The 24,818-nt window shown below is 46.6% G+C and overlaps 1 protein-coding gene across 1 annotated transcript; it reads left to right on the top strand.

Moving 5' to 3' along the window:
* Nucleotides 1-1,793: 1,793 nt before the first annotated feature.
* Nucleotides 1,794-24,818, top strand: LOC119952353 (probable G-protein coupled receptor 139). The gene is made up of 2 exons (XM_038776046.1): nt 1,794-2,078; nt 23,481-24,818. Exons 1-2 carry the CDS (start codon nt 1,898-1,900, stop codon nt 24,377-24,379), a joined length of 1,080 nt encoding a protein of 359 aa, XP_038631974.1. The 5' UTR covers nt 1,794-1,897; the 3' UTR covers nt 24,380-24,818.

The raw sequence follows: 24,818 nt of genomic DNA, 5'->3' as shown, positions 1-24,818 counted from the left end.
GGATGCTTGGAACTCGCTACCGGAGGAGATGGTGGAAGCAGGTATGATAGTGAGGTTTAAGGGGTGTCTTGGGAAATATGTGAATAGTATTTGAATTGAGGAAGATGGGCCGGGATTCTCCCCTACCCGGCGGGACGGGGGGTCCCGACGTATTGGAGTGGCGTCAACCACTCCGGTGTCGGGCATCCCCAAAGGTGCGGAATTCTCCGCACCTTTAGGGGCCAAGCTCTCGCATTGAGGGGCTAGTGGCGCCGACCGGCTTTTGGCACCCTGCCAGCCGGGGCGGAAAGGCTTTTGCCGGCCGGCGGAGGTCCGCGCAAGCGCTGGTGCGTCAGCGGCTGCTGACGACATACCGGCGAATGCGCAGGGGAGGTGGTCTCTTCCGCCCCCGCCACGGTGAAGGCCATGGCGTGGCGGAAGAAAAAGAGTACCCCCACAGCACAGGCCCGCCTGCCGACCGGTGGGCCCCCGATCGCGGGCTAAACCACCGCGGGGCAACCCCCGGGGTCAGATCGTCCCGCGACCCCCCCCCCCCCCCCCCCCCCCCCCCCCGCCAGACCCCGGAGCCCGCCCGCGCCACCAATCCTGCTGGCACCAGAGGTGTTTTGATTCCCGCCGGCGGGATTGGCCTGTCAGCGGCAGGGCTTCGGCACATCGCGGGCCGGAGAATCGCCGCGGGGGACCCGCCAACCGGCGCAGTGGGCCCGCCGATTTCCGGGTGTCGGCGAATTCGGGCCACGGTGGGGCGGGATTGACGCCGGCGCCGGGCGATTCTCCAACCCCCCCGGGAATCGGCAGACCAGAATTCTGCCCCTGGTCCCCGGAAATGTAAAAGATTTGAGGTTAGATGGGCAGCCTGTTCAGCGCAGGCTTGGATGGCCGAAGGGCCTGTTTCTGTGCTGCACTTTTTTCCCTTCGTTATTCTTTGATAAGAGGGGAAGATGTGATGAGGTATTGAACTTGATCAGCTGTGATCATAATGAATGGTGGGGATGGAGGTAGGAACTGGTCTGCCCCAGCAGTGGCAAACAGCACATCAGGAGCTGTGCAGCACCATGGCAGAAAGTTGTTGCACTCACCCCCAAGTCTTTGGTGAACTGCAGACCACCATGTACCCACCCGCCATTATTGTCAAACAGGTTTGAAACTGATGTGAATTCCCGCTGGTGCAATGCAAGATTGAAAATTTGGAGGGCAGACCGACGTGCAGCTGTTTTATCAGCATTCATGAGCTGCAAATGGCGTCCGTACCAGCTGCGAGTGGGAAGAACATTCCCTCCACCCCCCCCCCCCCCCCCCCCCCCCCCCCCCGCCCCCATCCCTGTAATTTAACCTGCACACCTCTGGACACCAAGGGGCAATTTTAGCCTGGCCAATGCATCGAACCTGCACATCCCTGGGCACCAAGGGGAAATTTTAGCCTGGCCAATCCACCTAACCTGCACATCCCTGGGCACCAAGGGGCAATTTTAGCCTGGCCAATCCACCTAACCTGCACATCCCTGGGCACCAAGGGGCAATTTTAGCCTGGCTAATCCACCTAATCTGCACATCTTTGGATTTCATTTGCAATCCTCCAGTGTCCTGGCATAAATCCCATATCCAAGGAGTATTGAAAGATTCTGAACATCTCCTCTGGTATTTTGTCCATTGCCATCTGTCCTGAATAAATGTTCCACTTTGTGGTATAAAAAGTGTTGGATGGAAAGGGGTTAACTGACATGTTTGTTCAGCAACTGGAACTAACGTCAGTCTCTATTGACCCAAATTGTGATATCCTTCTGCTATTAATAAGCCACTGAGTTCACTGTTTTGTTCCATAATATAAGTCTGCACTAACAAGGATCAGCACAACCTAAAAAGAGGAGAGTTCAGAATCTGAGGGCAGGATTTTGGAATGGCTTGCAACCAGAGTATAATGGATTGGAATGCTACACAAAAGGACAAGAGTTTCTCCTGGGAGTTTGATTATCTGTCTATGTATTATGATAGATTACCCTTAACACACCGGATAAAGTTGGCACTCCTGATTATTCAGAAGGTTTACTATCCTCTCCTTGCCTTTGTTGGTGTTCCTGGTAAGTCTGTTAACTTTCGAAACCATTGGTAACTGCATTCCGAACATTTATTATCCCCTTCTTGCTGTTATTGTTCCCGTTAAGTCTCTGATTAACTCCACAACCCTTTGCCAGATATATTACGGATGTTTTATTTTGTTCTATCTTGTTTGATGCTGTTGGTAAATTTCTATATCCAAACGTTAGATCTGAAAACTATCTTTCACAAAATTATTTCTTGTTGTTTCACTCTTGGGAAGATACAATGGTTGTCTTCAGTCCGTAACTTCCAACAAGTTCATCTCCCTCCCCAGTCAATGTCTCACCTGGAACCAGGCTGTTAATGTTGTCTTTATACTTGATCCAAAATTGATTTACAATTCCATATCCGCCCTTTGACCAACTCTGCCCACTGCCATCTCTATCATATCACCTAGCTCCACCCTTGCAAGAACACATCTTCTACATAATTCTCCACCCATGCCTTTTTTACAACCAGTTTGGCTATCCCAATGCTACCTTGGATAAGCCTCAACAAACTGAGCTCATCTAGAAATCCCTTCAGCTGTCAAAGCAAATGGAACATTGGAGACTGGCTGGTAGTGAGTTGGAATAGTCAAGTCTGGAGGTAACAAAGACATGGATAGGCATTTCAGCAGCAAAAACCTGAGACAGCAATGGAGTCAACTGATGTTACAGAGGTGGAAATGCAGTTTCAATGTCTAATATTTGACCCAGACATGTTTTACCAAACTATGTCTGCACCATCTCTCTGAGCAGTCTACTTTGGTCTAGTTCTCATTGCCATTGAGAGGATTGGAGTCAGTGTCTGAGGAATGGAGTTAGTGGTGGGGACTGAAAAAAGCAGCTTAGATCTTCCAGGATATTTATTTGGAGGAAACATTTGTTCATCCAGAACAGTATGTCAAACGAGGGATTTGATCATTTTGAGATGGAGTAAGAGAGATGGTGAGGAAATGGACCTGGGGATTGGTCACTTAGTTATGGAACCTGATGTGTATTAAGATTTCTGATAGACAATGGGCTATGGCGGGGCATATCGACAATGGGTTATTGTGGGGGTGGGGGGGGGGGGGGGTGAGCAGGGGGGTCAGATGAACAATTGGCTATGGGGGCGGACAATGGGGGAATACAATCAGTTATGGGAAATAGATAGAAAATGCATTATGGGGGAGGGATAAACAATTGATTATGGGTGACAGATATACAATGTGTCATGGGAGATAGGTAGACAATGATTTATGGGACACAGATAAACATGGGTCAAAGGAGGCAAATAGACAATGGTTATGGTGGGCAGATAGACAATGGATTATCGGGAATAGATAGGCAATGGGTCACGGGGATAGATAGATAATGGGTTATGGGGGGTAGATAAACAATGGGTTATGGGAGATAGATTAAACAATGGGTTTTGGGGAACAGATAAACAATGGGTTACAGGGGACAGATAGATAATGGATTATTGGGGCTAGATAAGCAATGGGTTATGGGGACAGATAGACAATGGGTTATAGGGGACAGATAGACAATGGAACCAAAAGAGAAAATGCTGCATAATCTCAGCAGGAATGGCAAAATCTGTAAGGAGAGAAAAGAATGAACGTTTTGAATTCAGATGACCCTTTGTCAAAACTAAAAGGCATAGAAAGTGGGAGATATTTATATTGTGAGGCGAGGGAATGAAAGATGAGTCATAGCCACAGAAACCAAAGGAAAAGAGTACTAATAGCCACAGAAACTAAGTGGAAAGAGTGCTAATGGCAGTCCCTAGAAAGAATAAAAGATATGAAAGGCCAAACAGCAGAGAAACTACAATCAGAGTGTAACAGATGTAGGGGGGAAGCGGGAAGCAAAAGGGAGAAAAGGCCAGTAGGGGGGATCAGATAGGGGCGGAAATATATATATATAGATAAAGGAAGAAATAAAAGATAAAAGACAGTTAACATGAAATGGAATGAGTAGCACAGTGGCGCAGTGGTTAGCATTGCTGCCTCATGGCGCCGAGGTCCCAGGTTCGATCCCGGCTCTGGATCACTGTCTGTGTGGTGTTTGCACATTCACCCCATGTCTGCATGGGTTTCACCCCCACAACCCAAAGATGTGCAGGCTAGGTGGATTGGCCACGTTAAATTTCCCCTTAATTGGAAAAAATGAATTAGGTACTCTAAATTTATCAAAAGAAAAATGAAATGGAATGAAAACAAAGGTGGTGAGGTGCGGTCGACCTAACCATCTGAAGTTGTTGAATTCGATGTTGAGTCCGGAAAGGCTGTAGCGTGACTAACCGGAAGGTGCGATGCTGTTACTCCAGTTTGCATTGTGCTTCACTGGAAAACTGCAGCAGGCAAAGATAGTCATGTGGGCATGGGAGCAGGGTCTTGTGTTAAAATGGCAAGCAACAGGTAGGTCAGGGTCCAGTGTGCGCAAAGACCATGATTTCTTCCTCAACTATGATTACCCACCTACAATTGTTGACATTGCCCTCAACAGTGTGCGGTCCATCTCCCACCCTCTCCCCTTCCCCTTCCTCTCAGAACAAGGATAGAGTCCCCCGCATTGTCACATTTCACCCAACCAGCCTCCGTATGCAACCATGATCCTCCGCTATATTAGCCAACTCCAACTTGATGCCACCACCAAACACATCTTCCCTTCACTCCTTCTGTCAGCAGTCCGCAGAGACCATTCCCTCCAAGATAATCTAGTTCACTCCTCCACCATACCCACCTCCCCTCCCATCAGCCATGGCTCCTTCCCATGCAATCGCAGAAGGTGTAACACCTGTCCCTTTACCTCTTCCATGTTTGATATTCAAGGTCCAAAACACTCATTCCAGGTTAAGCAGTGTTTCAGTTGCATCTCTTTCAATTTGGTCTATTGCATTCGCTGCTCCCCATGTGGTCTCCTCTATATCGGAGTGACCAAATGTAGACTGGGTGATCATTTTGCAGAGCACCTTTGGTCTGTGCACATTCAGGACCCTGTCCTTCCTGTCGCTTGCTATTTTAACACAAGTCCCTGCCACTGGGAGACTAAAACTGCACATAATATTCTAGATGTGGTCTCACTAAGGCTTTGTATAATTGCAACAACACATCCCTGCTCCTGTACTCAAAACCTCTCGCAATGAAGGCCAACATACCATTAGCCTTCTTTACCGCTTGCTACACCTACATGCTTACCTTTAGCGACTGATGTACAAGGACACCCAGGTCCCGCTGCACACTCCCCTCTCCCAATTTTCGACCGTTCAGGTAGTAACCTGCCATCCTGTTTTTGCTGCCAAGGTGAATAACCTCACACTTATACAAATTATACTGCATCTGCCATTGATTTGCACACTCGTCCAACCTGTACAGACCTTGCTGTAAGATCTCTGCATCCTCGTCACAGTTCCCCCTCCCACCCAACTTGGTATCATCTGAAAACTTTGAGATGTTACATTTTGTTCCCTCATACAAATTTTTTATATATATTGTGAATAGCTGGGGTCCCAGCACCGATCCACTGGTTACTGCCTGCCAATTTGGAAAGGACCCATTAATCCCTACTCTTTGTTTCCTCTCTGCCAACCAGTTTTCTATCCACCTCAATACACTTCCCCAAACCCATGCACCTTAATATTGCACAATAATCTCTTTGTCACTTGACACGATTTTGTCAAGCGCCTTTTGAAGGTCCAAATATATCACATCGACTGGCTCTCCCTTGTCAACTGTACTTGTTACAACTTCAAATAATTCCAACAGATTTGTCAAGCATGATTTTCCCTTCATAAATCCATGCTGACTGAATGATCCTGCCTTTAGTTTCTAAATGTTCCGCTATAAAGTCCTTGAGAATGGATTCAAGAATTTTCCCCACAACCACTTACTGGTCTATAATTCCCTGCTTTCTCTCTAGAACAAAGAAGGCCCTCCCAGCCTGCGCAGATCCAGATCCTTTATCTAAACCTGTTGTCTATTTTTCAAGGTCTACTTCTCTCTGTTCCCCACCCGTTCATATATCTGTCCAGATGCATCTTAAATGATGCTATCGTACCCGCCTCAACCACCTCCACTGGCAAAGCATTCCAGGCACCCACCACCCTCTGCGTAATAAACTTTCCACGCACATCTCCCTTAAACTTCCCCCCTCTCACCTTGAAATCGTGACCCCCTTGTAATTGACACCCCCACTCTTGGAAAAAGCTTGTTGCTATCCACCCTGTTCATACCTCATAATTTTGTAGACCTCAATCAGGTCTCCCTTCAACCTCCGTCTTTCCAATGAAAACAATCCTAATCTACTCAACTTTCTTCATAGCTAGCACCCTCCATACCAGGCAACATCCTGGTGAACCTCCTCTGCACCCTCTCTAAAGCATCCACATCCTTCTGGTAATATGGCAACCAGAACTGCACGCAGTATTCCAAATGTAGCCTAACCAAAGTCCTATTCAACTGTAACATGACCTGCCGACTCTTGTACTCAATACCCCGTCCAATGAAGGCAAGCATGCTGTATGCCTTCCTATCACTCTATCGACCTGCGTTGCCTTCTTCAGGGTACAATGGACCTGAACTCCCAGATCTCTCTGTACATCAATTTTCCCCAGGACTCTTCCATTGACCAGATAGTCTGCTCTTGAGTTAGATCTTCCAAAATGCATCACCTCGCCTTTGCCTGGATTGAACTCCATCTGCCATTTCTCTGCCCAACTCTCCAATCTATCTATATTTTGTTGTATTCTCTGACAGTCCTCCTCGCTATCTGCAACTCCACCAATCTTAGTATCATCTACAAACTTGCTCATCAAACCACTTATACCGTCGTCCAGATCATTTATGTATATCACAAACAACAGTGGTCCGAGCACGGAAACCTCTGGAACACCCCTAGTCACCTTTCTCCATTTTGAGACACTCCCTTCCACCACTGCTCTCTGTCCCCTGTTGCCCAGCCAGTTCTTTATCCATCTAGTTAGTACACCCTGAACCCCATACGACTTCATTTTTTCCATCAACCTGCAATGGGAAACTTTATCAAACGCTTTACTGAAGTCCATGTATATAACATCTACAGCCCTTCCCTCATCAATTAACTTTGTCACTTCCTCAAAGAATTCTATTAGGTGTGTAAGACATGACCTTCCCTGAACAAAACCATGCTGCCTATCACTGATAAGTCTATTTTCTTCCAAATGTGAATAGATCCTATCCCTCAGTATCTTCTCCAACAGTTTGCCTACCACTGACGTCAAGCTCTCAGGTCTATAATTCCCTGGATTATCCCTGAAATCTACCTATCTACCTCCCTTTTTGAACATTGGAGTGACATGAGCTACCCTCCAATCTGCAGGGACTGTTCCAGAGCCTCTAGACTCCTGGAAGATGACCATAAATTCATCCACTATTTCCAGAGCCACCTCCTTAAACACATGGGATGCAGATTATCAGGCCCTGGGGAATTTTTTACCTTCAGTCGCATCAATTTTCCCCAGCACCATTTCTCTACTAATATTGATTTCCCTTAGTTCTTCCCTCTCACTAAATCTTTTATTCTCCAACATTTCTGGTGTCCTCTTTTGTGAAGACAGAACCAAAGTACGTATTCAATTGCATTTGCAGGTATACATTTCTTTGTCCCTTATTATACATTCCCCCGATTCTGTCTGCAGGGGGCTTACATTTGTCTTCACTAATCTCTTTCTCTTCATGTCAGTCTTTATGTTCCCTGCAACTCTTTTTCATACTGTACTTTCCCCTTCTTAATCAATCCCTTGTTCCTTCTTTGCTGAATTCTAAACTGCTCCCAATCCTCATACCTATTATTTTTCTTGGTCAATTTCCTTTTTAAGCCATGGATTTGTCCTCTTACCGATTTTTCTTTTGTGCCAGACAGGAATGAACAGGTGCTGCAGTTCCCCATGCATTCCTTCAATGTTTGCCAGTGCCTATTCACTGTCATCCCTTTAAGTAACTCTCCCAAATTTATCAAGGCCAACTCACGCCTCATATCTTTATAGTTTCTTTTATTAAGATTCAGCACCCTAGTTTCTGAATTGACTACCTCACACTCCACCTTGATAAAAAATTCCATCATGTTATGGTCGCTCATCCCCAAGGGGTCTTGCACAGCCAGATTTGCAATGACTCCCTTCTCATTACACAGTACCCAGTCTAAGATGGCCTGCTCTCTGGTTGGTTCCTCAACATATTGGTTCCACATGTTGGTTCCTCCACAGGCAGCACGGTAGCATTGTGGATAGCACAATCGCTTCACAGCTCCAGGGTCCCAGGTTCGATTCCGGCTTGGGTCACTGTCTGGACGGAGTCTGCACATCCTCCCCGTGTGTGCATGGGTTTCCTCCGGGTGCTCCGGTTTCCTCCCACAGTCCAAAGATGTGCGGGTTAGGTGGATTGGCCATGATAAATTGCCCTCAGTGTCCAAAATTGCCCTTAGTGTTTGGTGGGGTTACTGAGTTATGGGGATAGTGGAGGTGTTGACCTTGGGTAGGGGGTAGGGTGCTCTTTCCAAGAGCTGGTGCAGACTCGATGGGCCAAATGGCCTCCTTCTGCACTGTAAATTCTCTGTAAATATTGGTCACGAAAACCATCCCGTATACATCCCAGGAATTCCTCCTCTAAGGCATTGTGGCTAATTTGATTTGCCCAATCTATGTGAAGATTAAAATCACCCATGATCACCACAGGTAGGCAATGTGCCATTAGGGGGACAGATAGATAATGGGTCATTGGGGGACAGGTAGACAATGGGTCATTGGGGAGACAGGTATACAATGGGGCATTGGGGAGACAGGTATACAATGGGTATTGGGGAGACTGGTATACAATGGGTCATTGGCAAGACAGGTATACAATGGGTCATTGGGGAGACAGGTATACAATGGGTCATTGGGGAGACAGGTATACAATGGGTCATAGACATAGACATAAAACAGTACAGCACAGAACAGGCCCTTCGGCCCTCGATGTTGTGCCGAGCAATGATCACCCTACTCAAACCCACGTATCCACCTTATACCCGTAACCCATCAACCCCCCCCCCCCCCCCCCCCCCCCCCTTAATCTTACTTTTTAGGACACTACGGGCAATTTATCATTGCCAATCCACCTAACTTGCACATCTTTGGACTGTGGGAGGAAACCGCAGCACCCGGAGGAAACCCACGCACACACGGGGAGGATGTGCACACTCCGCACAGACAGCGATCCAAGCCAGAATCGAACCTGGGACCCTGGAGCTGTGAAGCGATTGTGCTATCCACAATGCTACCTTGCTGCCCAGGTAGACAATGGGTCTTTGGTGGGCAGGTAAGCAATGGATCATTGGGGGACAGGTAGACAATGGGTCATTGAAGGACAGGTAGACAATGGGTGATTGGGGGGTTGGTAGACAATGGATCATTAGGGGGATAGTTAGACAATGGGTCATTAGGGGGACAGGTAGACAATGGGTCATTGAGGGACAGGTAGACAATGGGTCATTGAGGGACAGGTAGACAATGGGTCATTGAGGGACAGGTAGACAATGGGTCATTGAGGGACAGGTAGACAATGGGTCATTGAGGGACAGGTAGACAATGGGTGATTGGGGGGCAGGTAGACAATGGGTCATTAGGGGGACAGCTAGACAATGGGTCATTAGGGGGACAGCTAGACAATGGGTCATTGGGGGAACAGGAAGACAATGGGTTATTGGGGAGACAGGTATACAATGGATCATTGGGGGACAGGTAAACAATGGGTCAATGGGAGGACAGGTAGGCAATGAGTCATTGGGGGACAGATAGACAACTGTCATTTGCGGAACAGGTAGAAAATGGGTCATTGGGGTCAGGAAGACAATGGGTCTTTGGGGGGCAGGTAAGCAATGGGTCACTGGGGAATAGGTAGCCAATGGGTCATTGGGGGATAGGTAGGCAATGGGTCATTGGGGGATAGGTAGGCAATGGGTCATTGGGGGATAGAGAGGCAAAGGGACATTGGGGGGACAGGTAAGCAATGGGTCATTGGGGGACAGGTAAGCAATGGGTCATTGATGGAACAGGAAGACAATGGGTCATTGGGGGATAGGTAGACAATAGATCATTGGGCGGACGGTAGGCAATGTGTCATTGTGGGACAGATAGACAATGGGTCATTGTGGGACAGGTAGCAATGGGTCACTGGAGGGACAGATAGACAATGGGTCATGGGGGGGACAGGTAGACAATAGGTCATTGGGGGGCAGGAAGACAATGGGTCATTGGGGGGGGGGCAGGGAGACAATGGGTCATTGGGGGGCAGGTAGACAATTGGTCATTGGGGGGACAGGTATACAATGGGTCATTGGGGGGACAGGTATACAATGGGTCATTGGAGGGGACAGTTAAACAATGGGTCATTGGCAGACAGATGGACAATGGGTTATGGAGGGCAGATAGACAATGGATCATTGGGGGACAGATAGACAATGCGTCATTGAGGGACAGATAGACAATGGGTCAATGGGAGGACAGGTAGGCAATGAGTTATTGGGGGACAGATAGACAACGGTCATTTGCGGAACAGGTAGAAAATGGGTCATTGGGGTCAGGTAGACAATGGGTCTTTGGGGGGCAGGTAAGCAATGGGTCATTGGGGAATAGGTGGCCAATGTGTCATTGGGGGATAGGTAGACAAAGGGACATTGGGGGGACTGGTAAGTAATGGGTCATTGGGGGACAGGTAAGTAATGGGTCATTGGGGGACAGGTAAGCAATGGGTCATTGATGGAACAGGAAGACAATGGGTCATTGGGCGGACGGTAGGCAATGGGTCATTGGTGGATAGGGAGGCAATGAGTCATTGAGGGGACAGGTGCACAATGGGTCATTGGGGACAGGTACACAATGGGTCATTGACTGACATGTAGACAATGTGTCACTGGGGGATAGGTAGCCAATGGGTCATTGGAGGAACAGATAGACAATGGGGCATTGTGGGACAGGTAGACAATGGGTCGCTGGAGGGACAGGTAGACATGGGTCATGGGGGGACAGGTAGACATGGGTCATGGGGGGACAGGTAGACATGGGTCATGGGGGGACAGGTAGACAATGGGTCTTTAGGGGACAGGTAAGCAATGGCTCATTGTGGGATAGGTAGGAAATGGGACATTGGGGGGACAGGTAAGCAATGGGTCATTGGGGGACAGGTAGACAATAGGTCATTGGGGGGACAGGTAGACAATGGGTCATGGGGGGGGCAGGGAGACAATGGGTCATTGGGGGCAGGTAGACAATTGGTCATTGGGGGGGGACAGGTATACAATGGGTCATTGGAGGGGACAGTTAAACAATGGGTCATTGGGGGGGCAGGTAGATAATGGGTCATTGGTGGTCAGATGGACAATGTGTTATGGGGGGCAGATAGACAATGGATCATTGGGGGACAGATAGACAATGAGTTATTAAGGGACAGGAAGATAATGGGTCATTGGGTGGACAGATAGAAAATGGGTCATTGTGGGACAGGTAGCAATGGGTCGCTGGAGGGACAGGTAGACAATGGGTCATGGGGTGGACAGGTAGAAAATTGGTCATTGGGGGACAGGTATACAATGGGTCATTGGAGGGGACAGTTACACAATGGGTCATTGGGGGGGGCAGGTAGGTAATGGGTCCTTGGCGGAGAGATGGACAATGGGTAATGGGGGGCAGATAGACAATGGATCATTGGGGGGACAGGTAGACAATGGGTCACTGGGTGGACAGATAGACAATTGTTCATTGAGGGACAGGTAGACAATGTGTCATTGGCAGATAGGTAGACAATGGGTCATTGTGGGACAGATAGACAATGGGTCATTGTGGGACAGGTAGCAATGGGTCGCTGGAGGGACAGGTAGACAACGGGTCATGGGGGGGACAGGTAGACAATAGGTCATTGGGGGGCAGGCAGACAATGAGTCATTGGGGGGCAGGCAGACAATGAGTCATTGGGGGGCAGGCAGACAATGAGTCATTGGGGGGCAGGGAGACAATGGGTCATTGGGGGGCAGGAAGACAATTGGTCATTGGGGGGACAGGTATACAATATGTCATTGGAGGGGACAGTTAAACAATTTGTCATTGGGGGGGGCAGATAGATAATGGGTCATTGGCGGACAAATGGACAATGAGTTATGGAGGGCAGATAGACAATGGATCATTGAGGGACAGATAGACAATGGGTCATTGAGGGACAGGTAGACAATGGGTCATTGGGGGACAGGTAGACAATGTGTCATAGGCAGATAGGTAGACACTGGGTCATTTGGGGACAGATACACAATGGGTCTTTGGGGACAGTTACACAATGGGTCATTGGGGGACAGGTAGACAATGGGTCATTGGCGGACAGGTACACAATGGGTCATTGGCGGACAGGTACACAATGGGTCATTGGCGGACAGGTAAACAATTGGTCATGGGGGGTCACGTAGACAATGGGTCATTCGTGGACAGGTAGACAATGGGTCATTGGTGGACAGATAGACATTGGGTCATTGGCGGATAGATAGACAATGGGTCATTGGTGGACAGATAGACAATGGGTCATTGGTGGACAGATAGACAATGGGTCATTGGGGGGGACAGGTAGACAATGGGTCATTGGGGGACAGGTAGAGAATAGGTCATTGTGGACGAGGTAGTGAATGGGTCATTGGGGCACAGGTAGGCAATGGGTCATTGGGGGGAAAAGTAGACAATGGGTCATTGGGGGACATATAGACAATGGGTGATGGCGGGGGGGTAGACAATGGATTATGTCGGGCAGGTAGACAATGTGTCATTGGGGGGGACAGATAGACAATGGGTCATTGGGGGACAGATAGACAATGAGTCATTGGGGGGAGAGGTAGACAATGGGTCATTGAGGGACAGGTAGTCAATGGGTCATTGGCAGACAGGTACACAATGGGCCATTGAGGGACAGGTAGACAATGGGTCATTGGGGGACAGATAGACAATGGGTCATTGGGGGGAGAGGTAGACAATGGGTCATTGAGGGACAGGTAGTCAATGGATCATTGGCAGACAGGTACACAATGGGTCATTGGCGGACAGATAGACAATGGGTCATTGGGGGGGGACAGGTAGACAATGGGTCATTGGGGGGACAGGTAGACAGTCGGTCATTGGGGGGTGCAGGTAGACAATGGGTCATTGGGTGCACATTTAGAGAATGGATCATTGGGGACAGGTAGAGAATGGGTCATTGTGGGACAGGTAGACAATGGGTCATTGGGGACAGGTGGACAATGGTCATTGGGGACAGGTAGACAATGGGTCATTGGGGGACAGGTAGACAATGGGCCTTGGGGGGCAGGTAGACAATGGGTCATTGGGGGACAGATAGATAATGGGTGATTGGGGGTGCGACAGATGGCCAATCAGTTATGGGGGGTCATACCGGCAATGAGCTATGGAGCTGATAGACAATGGATTATGTCGGGCAGATAGACAATGGCATATGGGGGACAGAAAGACAGTGGGTTATGGGGAACAGATTGGCAATGGATCAGGGAGGGTGCAATGTCTGATCTGGTTTTACGAAATCTATTTCGCCATGATCAATTTGAATGGTGGAGATGGCTCAATGGTCTGAATGGTCTACTCCTCCTCCTATGTTCTTCTGTGAAGGGGCTGGATAGCATCTGGATGAATAATAGGAGGGGTGCAAGTATAGATCCTTGGTGCATACCAGAGGTAAGCAGTGATTTTCTGGATATGATTAGAGTGGTAAAAATGTAACCAGACGAGCGGATTACCAATCAGCTGGGATAACAGTTGAGATGTGATGGGGTAGGATGATATGGTCAGTCATGTTTAAAGCTGAAAACAGGTCAGGAATCGTCCTTTAGAGGATGAGAAGTGAGATTTAATAATGGGAGATGCGGAAATGGCTGAGGAACTGAAAAGTGTTTTTGGTTGGGTCTTCACAGCAGACCAAGGCAGGCCAGCAGCACGGTTCAATTCCCGTACCAGCCTTCCCGAACAGGCGCCGGAATGTGGCGACTAGGGGCTTTTCACAGTAACTTCATTTGAAGCCTACTTGTGACAATAAGCGATTTTCATTTTCACAGAGAAAGACACAAATAACATGCCAGTGACTGATAGAAATGAGGCAATGATAGGTGAGGACCTTGAGAGGATTGTTATCACTAAGGACGTAGTAATGGGAAAGCTAATGGGGCTAAAGGTAGACAGGTCACCTGGCCCTGATGGAATGCATACCAGAGTGAAGAAATACCAAGAAAGAAATAGTGAGGTATCTGGATGGAAATTGTCCCATTGGGCAGATGCAGCATGGGTTCATAAAGGGCAGGTCGTGCCTAACTAATTTAGTGCAATTTTTTGAGGACATTACCAGTGAGGTAGATAATGGGGAGCCAATGGATGTGGCATATCTGGATTTCCAGAAAGCTTTTGACAAGTTGCCACACAAAAGATTGCTGCATAAGATAAAGATGCATGGCGTTAAGGGTAAAGTAGTATCATGGATAGAGGATTGGTGAATTAATGGAAAGGAAAGGGTGGGGATTAATGGGTGTTTCTCTGGTTGGCAATCAGTAGCTAGTGGTGCCCCTCAGCCAGTGTTGGGCCCACAATTGTTCACAATTTACATAGATGATTTGGAGTTGGGGATCAAGTGCAACGTGTCCAAGTTTGCAGACGACACTAAGATGAGTGGTAAAGCAAAAAGTGCAGAGGATACCGGAAGTATGCAGAGGGATCTGGATAAGTGAATGGGCTAGGGCAGGGGTGGGCAAACTACGGCCCGCGGGCCGCATGCGGCCCGCCAAAGGTATTTCTGCGGCCCACCAAGTCATTAAAAAAAAAAAAAAAAAAATTTTTTTTTAATTTTTTTTTTTTTTTTTAATTTTTTTTTTAAGGTTAATGGGGGGGGGGCTGTTGGGTTACTTACTGGTATAGGGTGGATACGTTGACTTGAGTAGGGTGATCATTGCTCGGCACAACATCGAGGGCCGAAGGGCCTGTTCTGTGCTGTACTATTCTATGTTCTATATGAGGCGCCCAGAATCATAACCGGGTGAAGTAATTATTTTACTTAATATACTATGCGGCCCTTTGTGAATTTTGAATTTCTGAATGTGGCCCTTGCACGGAAAAGTTTGCCCACCCCTGGGCTAGGGTCTGACAGTTGGAATACAATGTTGAGAAATGTGAGGCTATCCATTTTGGTCAGATTAACAGCAAAAGGGATTATTATTTAAATGATAAAATATTAAAACATGTCACTATGCAGAGAGACCTGGGTGTGCTGGTGCATGAGTCGCAAAAAGTAGGTGATTAAGAAGGCAAAAGTAGTTTTGATCTTCATTGCTAGAAGGATGGAGTTTAAGACTAGGGAGGTTATGCTGCAATTGTATAACAAAGAAGAAGAACATTACAGCACAGGAACAGGCCCTTCGGCCCTCCCAGCCTACGCCGATCCAGATCCTTTATCTAAACCTGTCTCCTATTTTCCAAGGTCTACTTCCCTCTGTTCCCGCCCATTCATAAACCTGTCTAGATGCCTCTTTAATGATGCTATCGTGCCCGCCTCTACCACCTCCGCTGATAAAGCGTTCCAGGCACCCACCACCCTCTGCGCAAAAAACTTTCCACGCACATCTCCCTTAAACTTTCCCCCACTCACCTTGAAATTGTGACCCCTTGTAACTGACACTCCCACTCTTGGAAAATGCTTGTTGCTATCCACCCTGTCCATACCTCTCATAATTTTGTAGACCTCAATCAGGTCCCCCCTCAACCTCCGTCTTTCCAATGAAAACAATCCTAATCTACTCAATCTTTCTTCATAGCTAGCACCCTCCATACCAGGCAACATCCTGGTGAACCTCCTCTGCACCCTCTCTAAAGCATCCACATCCTTCTGGTAATGTGGCAACCAGAACTGCACGCAGTATTCCAAATGTGGCCTAACCAAAGTCCTATACAACTGTAACAAAACCTGCTGACTCTTGTAGTCAATACCCCGCCCGATGAAGGCAAGCATGCTGTATGCCTTCTTGACCACTCTAACAACCTGCGTTGCCACCTTCAGTGTACAATGGACCTGAACTCCTAGATCTCTCTGTACATCAATTTTCCCCAGGACCCTTCCATTGACCGTATAGTCTGCTCTTGAATTTGATCTTCCAAAATGCATCACCTCGCATTTGCCTGGATTGAACTCCATCTGCCATTTCTCTGCCCAACTCTCCAATCTATCTATATTTTGTTGTATTCTCTGACAGTCGTCCTCACTATCTGCAACTCCACCAATCTTAGTATCATCTGCAAAATTGTGAATCAGACCACCTATACCTTCCTCCAGGTCATTTATGTAGATCACAAACAACAGTGGTCCGAGCACGGATCTCTGTGGAATGCCACTAGTCACCCTTCTCCATTTTGAGACACTCCCTTCCACCACCACTCTCTGTCTCCTGTCACCCAGACAGTTCTTTATCCATCTAGCTAGTATACCCTGAACCCCATACGACTTCACTTTTTCCATCAACCTGCCATGGGAAACTTTATCAAACGCTTTACTGAAGTCCATGTATATGACATCTACAGCCCTTCCCTCATCAATTAACTTTGTCACTTCCTCAAAGAATTCTATTAGGTTTGTAAGACATGACCTTCCCTGCACAAAACCATGCTGCCTATCACTGATAAGTCTATTTTCTTCCATATGTGAATAGATCCTATCCCTCAGTATCTTCTCCAACAGTTTGCCTACCGCTGACGTCAAGCTCACAGGTCTATAATTCCCTGGATTTTCCCTGCTAACCTTCTGAAACAAACTGACAACATTAGCAAGGATGCTGCAAAGATATCTGTTAAGGCCCCAGTTATTTCAACCCTCGCTTCCCTCAGTAACCTGGGCTAGATCCCATCCGGACCTGGGGACTTTTCCACCTTAATGTCTTTTAGAATACCCAAAATTTTCCCCTTCTGTATGACAACTCAACCTAGAGTATTTAAACAACCATCCCTAGCCTCAACATCCGTCTTGTCCCTCTCCTTTGTGAATACCGATGCAAAGTACTCATTAAGAATCTCACCCATTTCCTCTGAGTCCACGCATAAATTCCCTCTTTTGTCTTTGAGTGGGCCAATCCTTTCTCTAGTTACCCTCTTGCTCCTTACATATGAATAAAAGGTTTTGGGATTTTCCTTAACCCTGTTAGCCAAAGATATTTCATGACCCCTTTTAGCCCTCTTTATTGCATGTTTGAGATTTGTCCTACTTTCCCGATATTCCGCCAAAGCTTCATCAGTTTTGAGTGGCCTCGATCTTATGAATGCTTCCTTTTTCATCTTAGCTAGTCTCACAATTTCACTCGTCATCCTTGGTTCTCTAACCTTGCCATTTCAATCTCTCATTTTCACAGGGACGTGTCTGTCCTGCACTCTAATCAACCTTTCCTTAAAAGACTCCCAAATTTCAAATGGGGATTTACCCTTAAACACCTGCTCCCAATCCACATTCCCTAGCTCCTGCCAAATTTTGTTATACTCTGCCTTTCCCCAATTTAGCACTCTTCCTTTCGGACCACTCTTGTCCTTGTCCATGAGTATTCTAAAACTTACGGAATTGTAATCGCTATTCCCTAAGTAATCACCGACTGAAACATCAACCGCCTGGCCGGGATCATTCCCCAATACCAGGTCCAGTATGGCCCCTTCCCGAGTTGGACTATTTACATACTGCTCTAAAAAACTCTCCTGGATGCTCCTTACAAACTCTGCTCCATCTACGCCTCCAACACTACACGGATCCCATTCAATGCTGGGGAAGTTGAAATCTCCCATCACAACCACCCTATTGCTCCGACATTTTTCTATAATCTGCCTGCATATTTGTACCTCTACTGTTAGTGAGGCCACACCTGGAGCATTGTGTTCAGTATTGGTCCCCTTACCTGAGAAAGGACGTACTGAGGCTGGAGGGTGTGCAGAGGAGATTCACGAGGTTAGTCCCATAGATGAAGGGGTTGGGTTACAAGGTGAGGTTGAGTAGACTGGAACTGTACTTGTTGGAATTTAGAAAGATGCGGGGGGGGATCTTATAGAAACATATGAAATTATGAAGGGAATAGATAGAATAGATGCAGGCAGGTCGTTTTCACTGGTGGGTGAAAGCAGAACTAGGGGACACAGCCTCCAAATAAGGGGAAGTAGATATAGGACTGAGTTTAGGAGGAACTTCTTCACCCAAAGGGTTGTGAATCTAGGGAATTCCTTGCCCAGTGAAGCAGTTGAGTCTCCTTCATTTAATGTTTTAAATGTAAAGATAGACAGTTTTTTGAAGAACAAAGGGATTAAGGGTTATGGTGTTCGGGCTGGAATGTGGAGCTGAGTCCACAAAAGATCAGCCATGATCTCATTTAATGGTGCAGCAGGCTCGAGGGGCCAGATGGCCTACTCCTGCTCTGAGTTCTTATGAATGATGAGGGGGGTCATAGGAAGTCATCTGTGACTTGGATAAGAGTTGTTTCAATACTGTGTCATGGGCAAAATCCTGACCGGGAGGAATCCAAACATGGAACCAAAGATGGAGGTGAAATATTCAAATTCTCAATTTTAATATTTGCATTCAGATGTTCAAATTCCTCCATGGCCTCACCCCTCCAATTAATCCCTTTCATAAGAACCCCTACCGTGCACGAGGCCATTCAGCCCAAGTCTGCCCCGACCCTCCAATTAACACTTTACTTCAGCCCATTCCCCCACCATATCTCCATAACCCCTTAATCCCTCCTAACCTTTGGATATTAAATGGTAATTTTAGTATGCCAAACCACCTGACCTGCATATCTTTGGATTGTGGAAGGAAACCGGGGCACCCAGAGGAAGTGGCCTGGTCTGGTCTGGAAATGGTCTGGTCGCCACATCCAGGATGTGGAGAGGGTTATTCAGAAGCTTTTTCCCAGGGTGGAAAGTCAATTCCTAGGGGACATAGGTTTAAGGCACGAGGGGCAAAGTTTAGAGGAGATGTGCGAGGGAAGTCTTTTTACATAGAGGGTAGTGGGTGCCTGGAACTCGCTATCGGAGTAGGAAGCAGGTACAATAGTAAGGTTTGAGGGGTGTCAACAAATACATGAATATGATGGGAATAGAGGGATATGGACCCCGGAAACGTAGAAAGTTTTAGGTTGGTCGGTGCAGACTTGGAGGGCTGAAAGGCTAGATCTGTGCTATACTTTTCTTTGTTTTTTGTTCGTTGAAACTCACGTAGACAAGGTGGTGGGACGGTGGTACAGTGATGAGCATTGCTGCTAGGGTCCTGGGTTCAATTCCAGCCTTGGGTGACTGTGTGTAGTGTGCACTTTCACCCCGTGTCTGTGTGGGTTTCCTCCGGGTGCTCCAGTTTCCTGCCACAGTCTAAGGAAGTGCAGGTTAGGTGGATTAGCCATGCTAAATTGCCCTTTGTGTCCATGGTAGGTTAGTTTATGGGTTTGCCAGGATAAAGAGGTGAGTGGGCCTAGGTAGGGTACTCTTTCAGAGGGTCAGTGCAGACCTGATGGGCCAAAAGGCCTCATTCTGCATTGTAGGAATTCTATGATTCTATTCTAGTATCGGTCAACAACAGGAAACTTTTTTAAAATAAATTCAGCGGACCCAATTACATATTTTTTCTTTTCCAATTAAGAGCAATTTAGCATGGCCCATCCACCAAACCAGCACATCTTTGGGTTGTGGGGTGAAACCCACGCAGACACGTGGAGAATGTGCAAATCTACACAGTGACCCAGGGCCGGGATTCTAACCCGGGTCCTCAGCGCCGTAGTCCCAGTCTAACCACTGCGCCATGTGCCGCCCCTAACAACAGGAAACATAATGGATTCTCCCACACAAACCCAGTGTCACTGAGTATTGGTGAGCAACAGGAAACCAATTGATTCTCCAACACTAATCCAGTGTTGGTTAACAACAGGAAACAGGTTGATTTCCCACACTAACCCAATGTCATTGTCTTGCATTAGGATACGGTTGGTGTGTTCTGTGTTTCCTTTTTGATTCATGTGCTGGTGATTGCTTTAATCTAAAGACTTCTTGCTAGCTGCTGCCACAGTGAGATCTTTTCCTTAAAACTACAGGCTTTAGGCAAAGTTGAAACCCCCTGGTCTAATGGACTTGCCACAACTTCACTTTTAGGCTCTGTGACAGAGCGCATGATGTCAGTTTGATAGACTTTGCAAACAGCCGATCAGTGAGGCTGAAATTACCTACTGTTGTTTGCGATTAGCTGAGCCATTCAGAGTCCTCTGGAAGGAAGGCGGGTCATCTGGAGAGCTCCATTTTGTCCTCAGTTCTAAGAAGAGATTCAGCCAGGGTGCAGCTGGAAATCATTTTTTCTCTTTGCTCTCTCTGCCAGGTGATTTAAAAGGTTGCCTGTCAGATCTGTGAAGGCACTCTTGTTTAAAAGACACAGGCAGCAATCAGGGGCTGGATTCTCCACTTTCGGGATCCTCCGTTCCACTGGCAGTGCTCCCAAGCCTAGGTATTTCCAAAAAATCCCCATTGGCCGGCGGGCAAGCCAGAGAATCCCACTGCCGGGGGTGGGCACTAGAAATCTGATGCGGCGAGATGGAAAATACCACCCCAGATTTGTGAGGGGACCTAGTGGAGTGCCAGAGGGCAAGGTTTTTTTCCTCAAGTCTGGAACATTTAAAATATCTGTCTTAATGGCTGGGAAGAACCTAATCTGCGAACACTCTTTGTAATACAGCTGATGTTTCGGCACAAAGATCAGGCAAATGAAAGAGCCTGTAAAATTCTCAGGTTTAAACTTCGAATAATATCTCAGGGAGACGGGAGCTCAATGCAGTGGCTGGTCAGAATTGCACTGGCATGAATCTCCTGTGTGAGCTCCATCTGGTGGTCATATGTCAGAATTACACTGTCCTCAAACGCTTGTATAAATCATTCCCGCAGAAGGTCACATTTGGAGGAGTCCATCATCTACAGAGGCCACAACCGCAGCAGTGAAGTTTCATCTCAACCCTTTCCCTTCAGTTCCCGTTATTCAAACCCTTTTCCCATCTCTACACTGTGTGTCTATTTTCTGTGTCTGGGAAGAGGGTGGGGTGGGGTTCTGGGTGTAGGTAGACAAGTAGATCAATGTTCTGTTATTTCCTTTTTAGGTTTACCTTTTACTCTTGTTATAAATAAACAATTTATTAATGCTTTACTTATAAATCTGGTGTCTGTAACTCATTGCAGCAGTCAGAGTTTGAAGATCTCGGGAAAACACAAATTATTAGTTAACTCACTTATGTTGGGACTGCAAGGTCTGTGGGGCTGGAACTGACTGCCCACTCACCCAGGGTGTTGTAACAATTGGTCAACATCAGGTAATACGATTGATTCTCCCACATTAACCCAGTGTCATAGAATTTATAGTGCTCATCGAGTCTACACCGTCCCCCGGAAAGAGCACCCTATCCAAGCCCACCCAGCCTCCACCCTATCCCCATAATCCAGTAACCCCACCTAACCTTTTTTGGACACTAAGGGCAATTTTTAATGGCCAGTCCACCTAACCTGCACATCTTTAAATTTTGGGAGGAAATCGGAGCACCCGGAGGAAACCCACACAGACACAGGGAGAACGTGCAGACTCCACACAGTGACCCAAGCCGGGAATCGAACCTGGGACCCTGGAGCTGTGAAGCAACTGTGCTAACCACTGTACCACATTGCTGCCCTCTGTCACTGAGTAATGATCAACAACAGGAAACCCAATTGATTCCCCATACTGATTCCAATGTTTTAGTTTTATTTCCCGAAGCGAAGCTTCGCTCAAAGCCTTAATGGTCTTGAACAACAGTCAGTAGTTTGTACTGGAGTTGAGAAAAAAAACATGACCGCTTATAAAGTTAATTTCATCAGGAGTCTTTCATCCAAAATATTGTTATGACACCCTTGGTGGTTGTGTGGTCAATTCCAGCCCACAGACCCCCGAGTACCAACAGAAGCGCATTAACCAATAATTCAAAGATTTTACAGAGATCTTTGATCATTGACTTACAGGGACCAGATTTGTAAGTACAACATTGAAACTGTTACATCAAGAGTAGGGATACACATGAAATTGAAATTAATGAAACAATTGTCTGCTTATCTAATTATTCTCCAAACCCTGTCCCATCCTCCACCCAGACATATACAAGATAGACTCATGGTGAGGGAGTAGGAAAGGTTAACAAATAACAGGGATTTAAAGGGCATGACATGAATCTTTGCTGCTGAGGGGGTAGCCTTTGTTTTTGGCAACCCTCCAAGTGATGCACAGTGTTGAAATCGTCGGTTGATTTGGATCTTCTAATGTTTGTCTGAAATTAGAACTCTCAGGCTGTAAGGCTTCCTTTGGCAAGTCACCTGCACTTCCACTGACATGGGCTTTCAAAGAGAAGATACCAAAGAACAAAGGACATTACAGCACAGGAACCGGCCCTTCGGCCTTCCAAGCCTGTACCGGTCATGATACCAATCTTGGCCAAAACCCTAAAGAACAAAGAACAATACAGCACAGCAACAGGCCCTTCAGTTCTGTGCAATTCTAGCTTGTGCCCACCATCTATCAGCCTCACTGAGCTAAATCTACAGTTCTCAACATGAGGATTTTAAATCGGTTTTCAAACAGCCCCTCTCTTTATAATGAACCCTCAGGAAGAATCCCACAGGTGACTGAGAATTCAGAGCTCTGGTCTCAGAGTTGCCTAATCAGAACAAAAATGACTACTTGCCAACAGCTCCCAGGTCATTCTGAAAGATGAAGATCACAAGTGCTCAGCTAAGAAATATCTGCGTTAGCTTCCAATGGAACTTTTACAGGCTGGCTGGAAGCATTTTAAATCACCAGCTTGAGAGGTGATAGAGAGAGTCCAGACTTGCTGTGTGTAGCCTTCGAGGTCCAGGCAGAGACTAAAAGACAAAATGGAATCTGCCTTCTTTTCAAGAATCCTTCCAGAAACTTCTGGAGGGGTCCACCAATCACAATTGAGAATTGAATGAGACCCGGAATCCCAGAATAGCCAATTGGCTGCTGGCCAAGTCCATCAAAATGACATCACGGGACACTTCAACACAGCACAATTGAGCCACGTCAAATACCAGCTTCCGGGTGAGGGGAGGGGGGAATTCAAATTAAGAAAAAAGTCTGCAATTTAAACTCAAAATCTGCAATGTTCCAGCAGCCAGCAAAACAGTAAAAGCAACACAAGGATCAAACAAGGATTTAAAAGAGGTTCCTTGCAATATTAATTTCTAATTGAGGATTTATTTCACTGAATAGTGAAGGTTCTATAAGTACTCACTCAAACTGATAACTTTGTTATTAGAATAATGTTTATTTCCTTTCTTTACAGCTAACTTAGTTACGATCGTGATACTATCTCGAGAAAACTGTGGTCTCTCCAAATGTGTTACTTGCTATTTGGTGGCCATGGCTGTAGCAGATCTACTGGTCGTTATCCTTGACTTAATATTGAGACACATTCCAATTGTTTATTGGTATCAGTTTACTTTCATATATTCTATCCCTCTGTGTAACGTTCATGCTGTCCTGATTTTTGCAACCACTGATTGTTCTGTCTGGTTCACTGTCTCTTTCACCTTTGATAGATTTGTGACCATTTGTTGCCAGAAGCTGAAAATAAAATATTGCACCCAGAAATCCGCAGCTGTGGTTCTGGGAACAGTGACCATGTTGAGTTGTTTAAAGAATATCACCTGGTTTTTTGCATATGCAGGTGAATATAGGCTTCAGAATTTTCCCTGGTTTTGTTATGTAACGATCAATGTTGGGCAGTCACTGGGCTGGGCAGTAATTGAGCTGCTTCATTATATTGTAACACCAGCAGTTCCATTTTTGCTGATTCTTCTGCTCAATGTTTTAACCATCAGACACATTTTAATGGCCAACAAGTCCCGCAAGAGGCTCCGGGCTCACAGCAGTGGAGAGAATTCCAGTGATCCAGAGATGGAGATCCGAAGGAAATCCATCATTCTACTATTTGTTATCTCAGGGAATTTCATATTTTTATGGTCAGTGTTTGTGGTGAATTCAATATGGTCACGAATGTGGGATTTTGGGGTTGTGTTAGTCCGTTTACCTGATTTTGTACAAGAACTGGGGTTCATGCTCCAGCTCCTCAGTTGTTGCACAAACACATATATTTATGTGGTGACACAAACCAAGTTCAGAGAGCAGTTAAAGAATGTGGGGAAATATCCCTTTACTCTTTTTGTAAAACTCTTTAAATGAAAAGAACTAAATACCTTCCACCACCAGAACTCAATCCAGTCTTAGATTCCATCCAACTTCCTCTCCACCATGGGGCCAGTGGTATGTTTACTATCAATAAGCTCAATCATAGTGTGACTCCGCTGGCAGCATTCTTATCCCCGAGTCAAGAAGTTATGGGTTCAATTCCCACTCTAGGATTTCAGTACAGATATAGTAGTTGACACGCCAGGGCAGTATTGAAGAGCTGAGACATTAAATGATACAATGTCTGTCCTCCAAAGATGGATGTAAAAAGACCTTCAAGCACTACTTTGCAGAAGAGCAGGAGTATTCTCCGGGTGTCCTGGCAATATTTATTCTTCAATCAACACCATGAACAGAGACGATCTGCTTCTCGTTGCATTGCTGTTTGTGCGAAACTGTTGTATACAATATGGCTGTTGTATTAAAACTATGA

This window comes from Scyliorhinus canicula, chromosome 17, assembly GCF_902713615.1.
Source record: "Scyliorhinus canicula chromosome 17, sScyCan1.1, whole genome shotgun sequence".
Classification (NCBI taxonomy): domain Eukaryota; kingdom Metazoa; phylum Chordata; class Chondrichthyes; order Carcharhiniformes; family Scyliorhinidae; genus Scyliorhinus; species Scyliorhinus canicula.
Note: the sequence above shows the minus strand (reverse complement) of the source record. Positions and strands in the feature narration are given on the sequence as shown.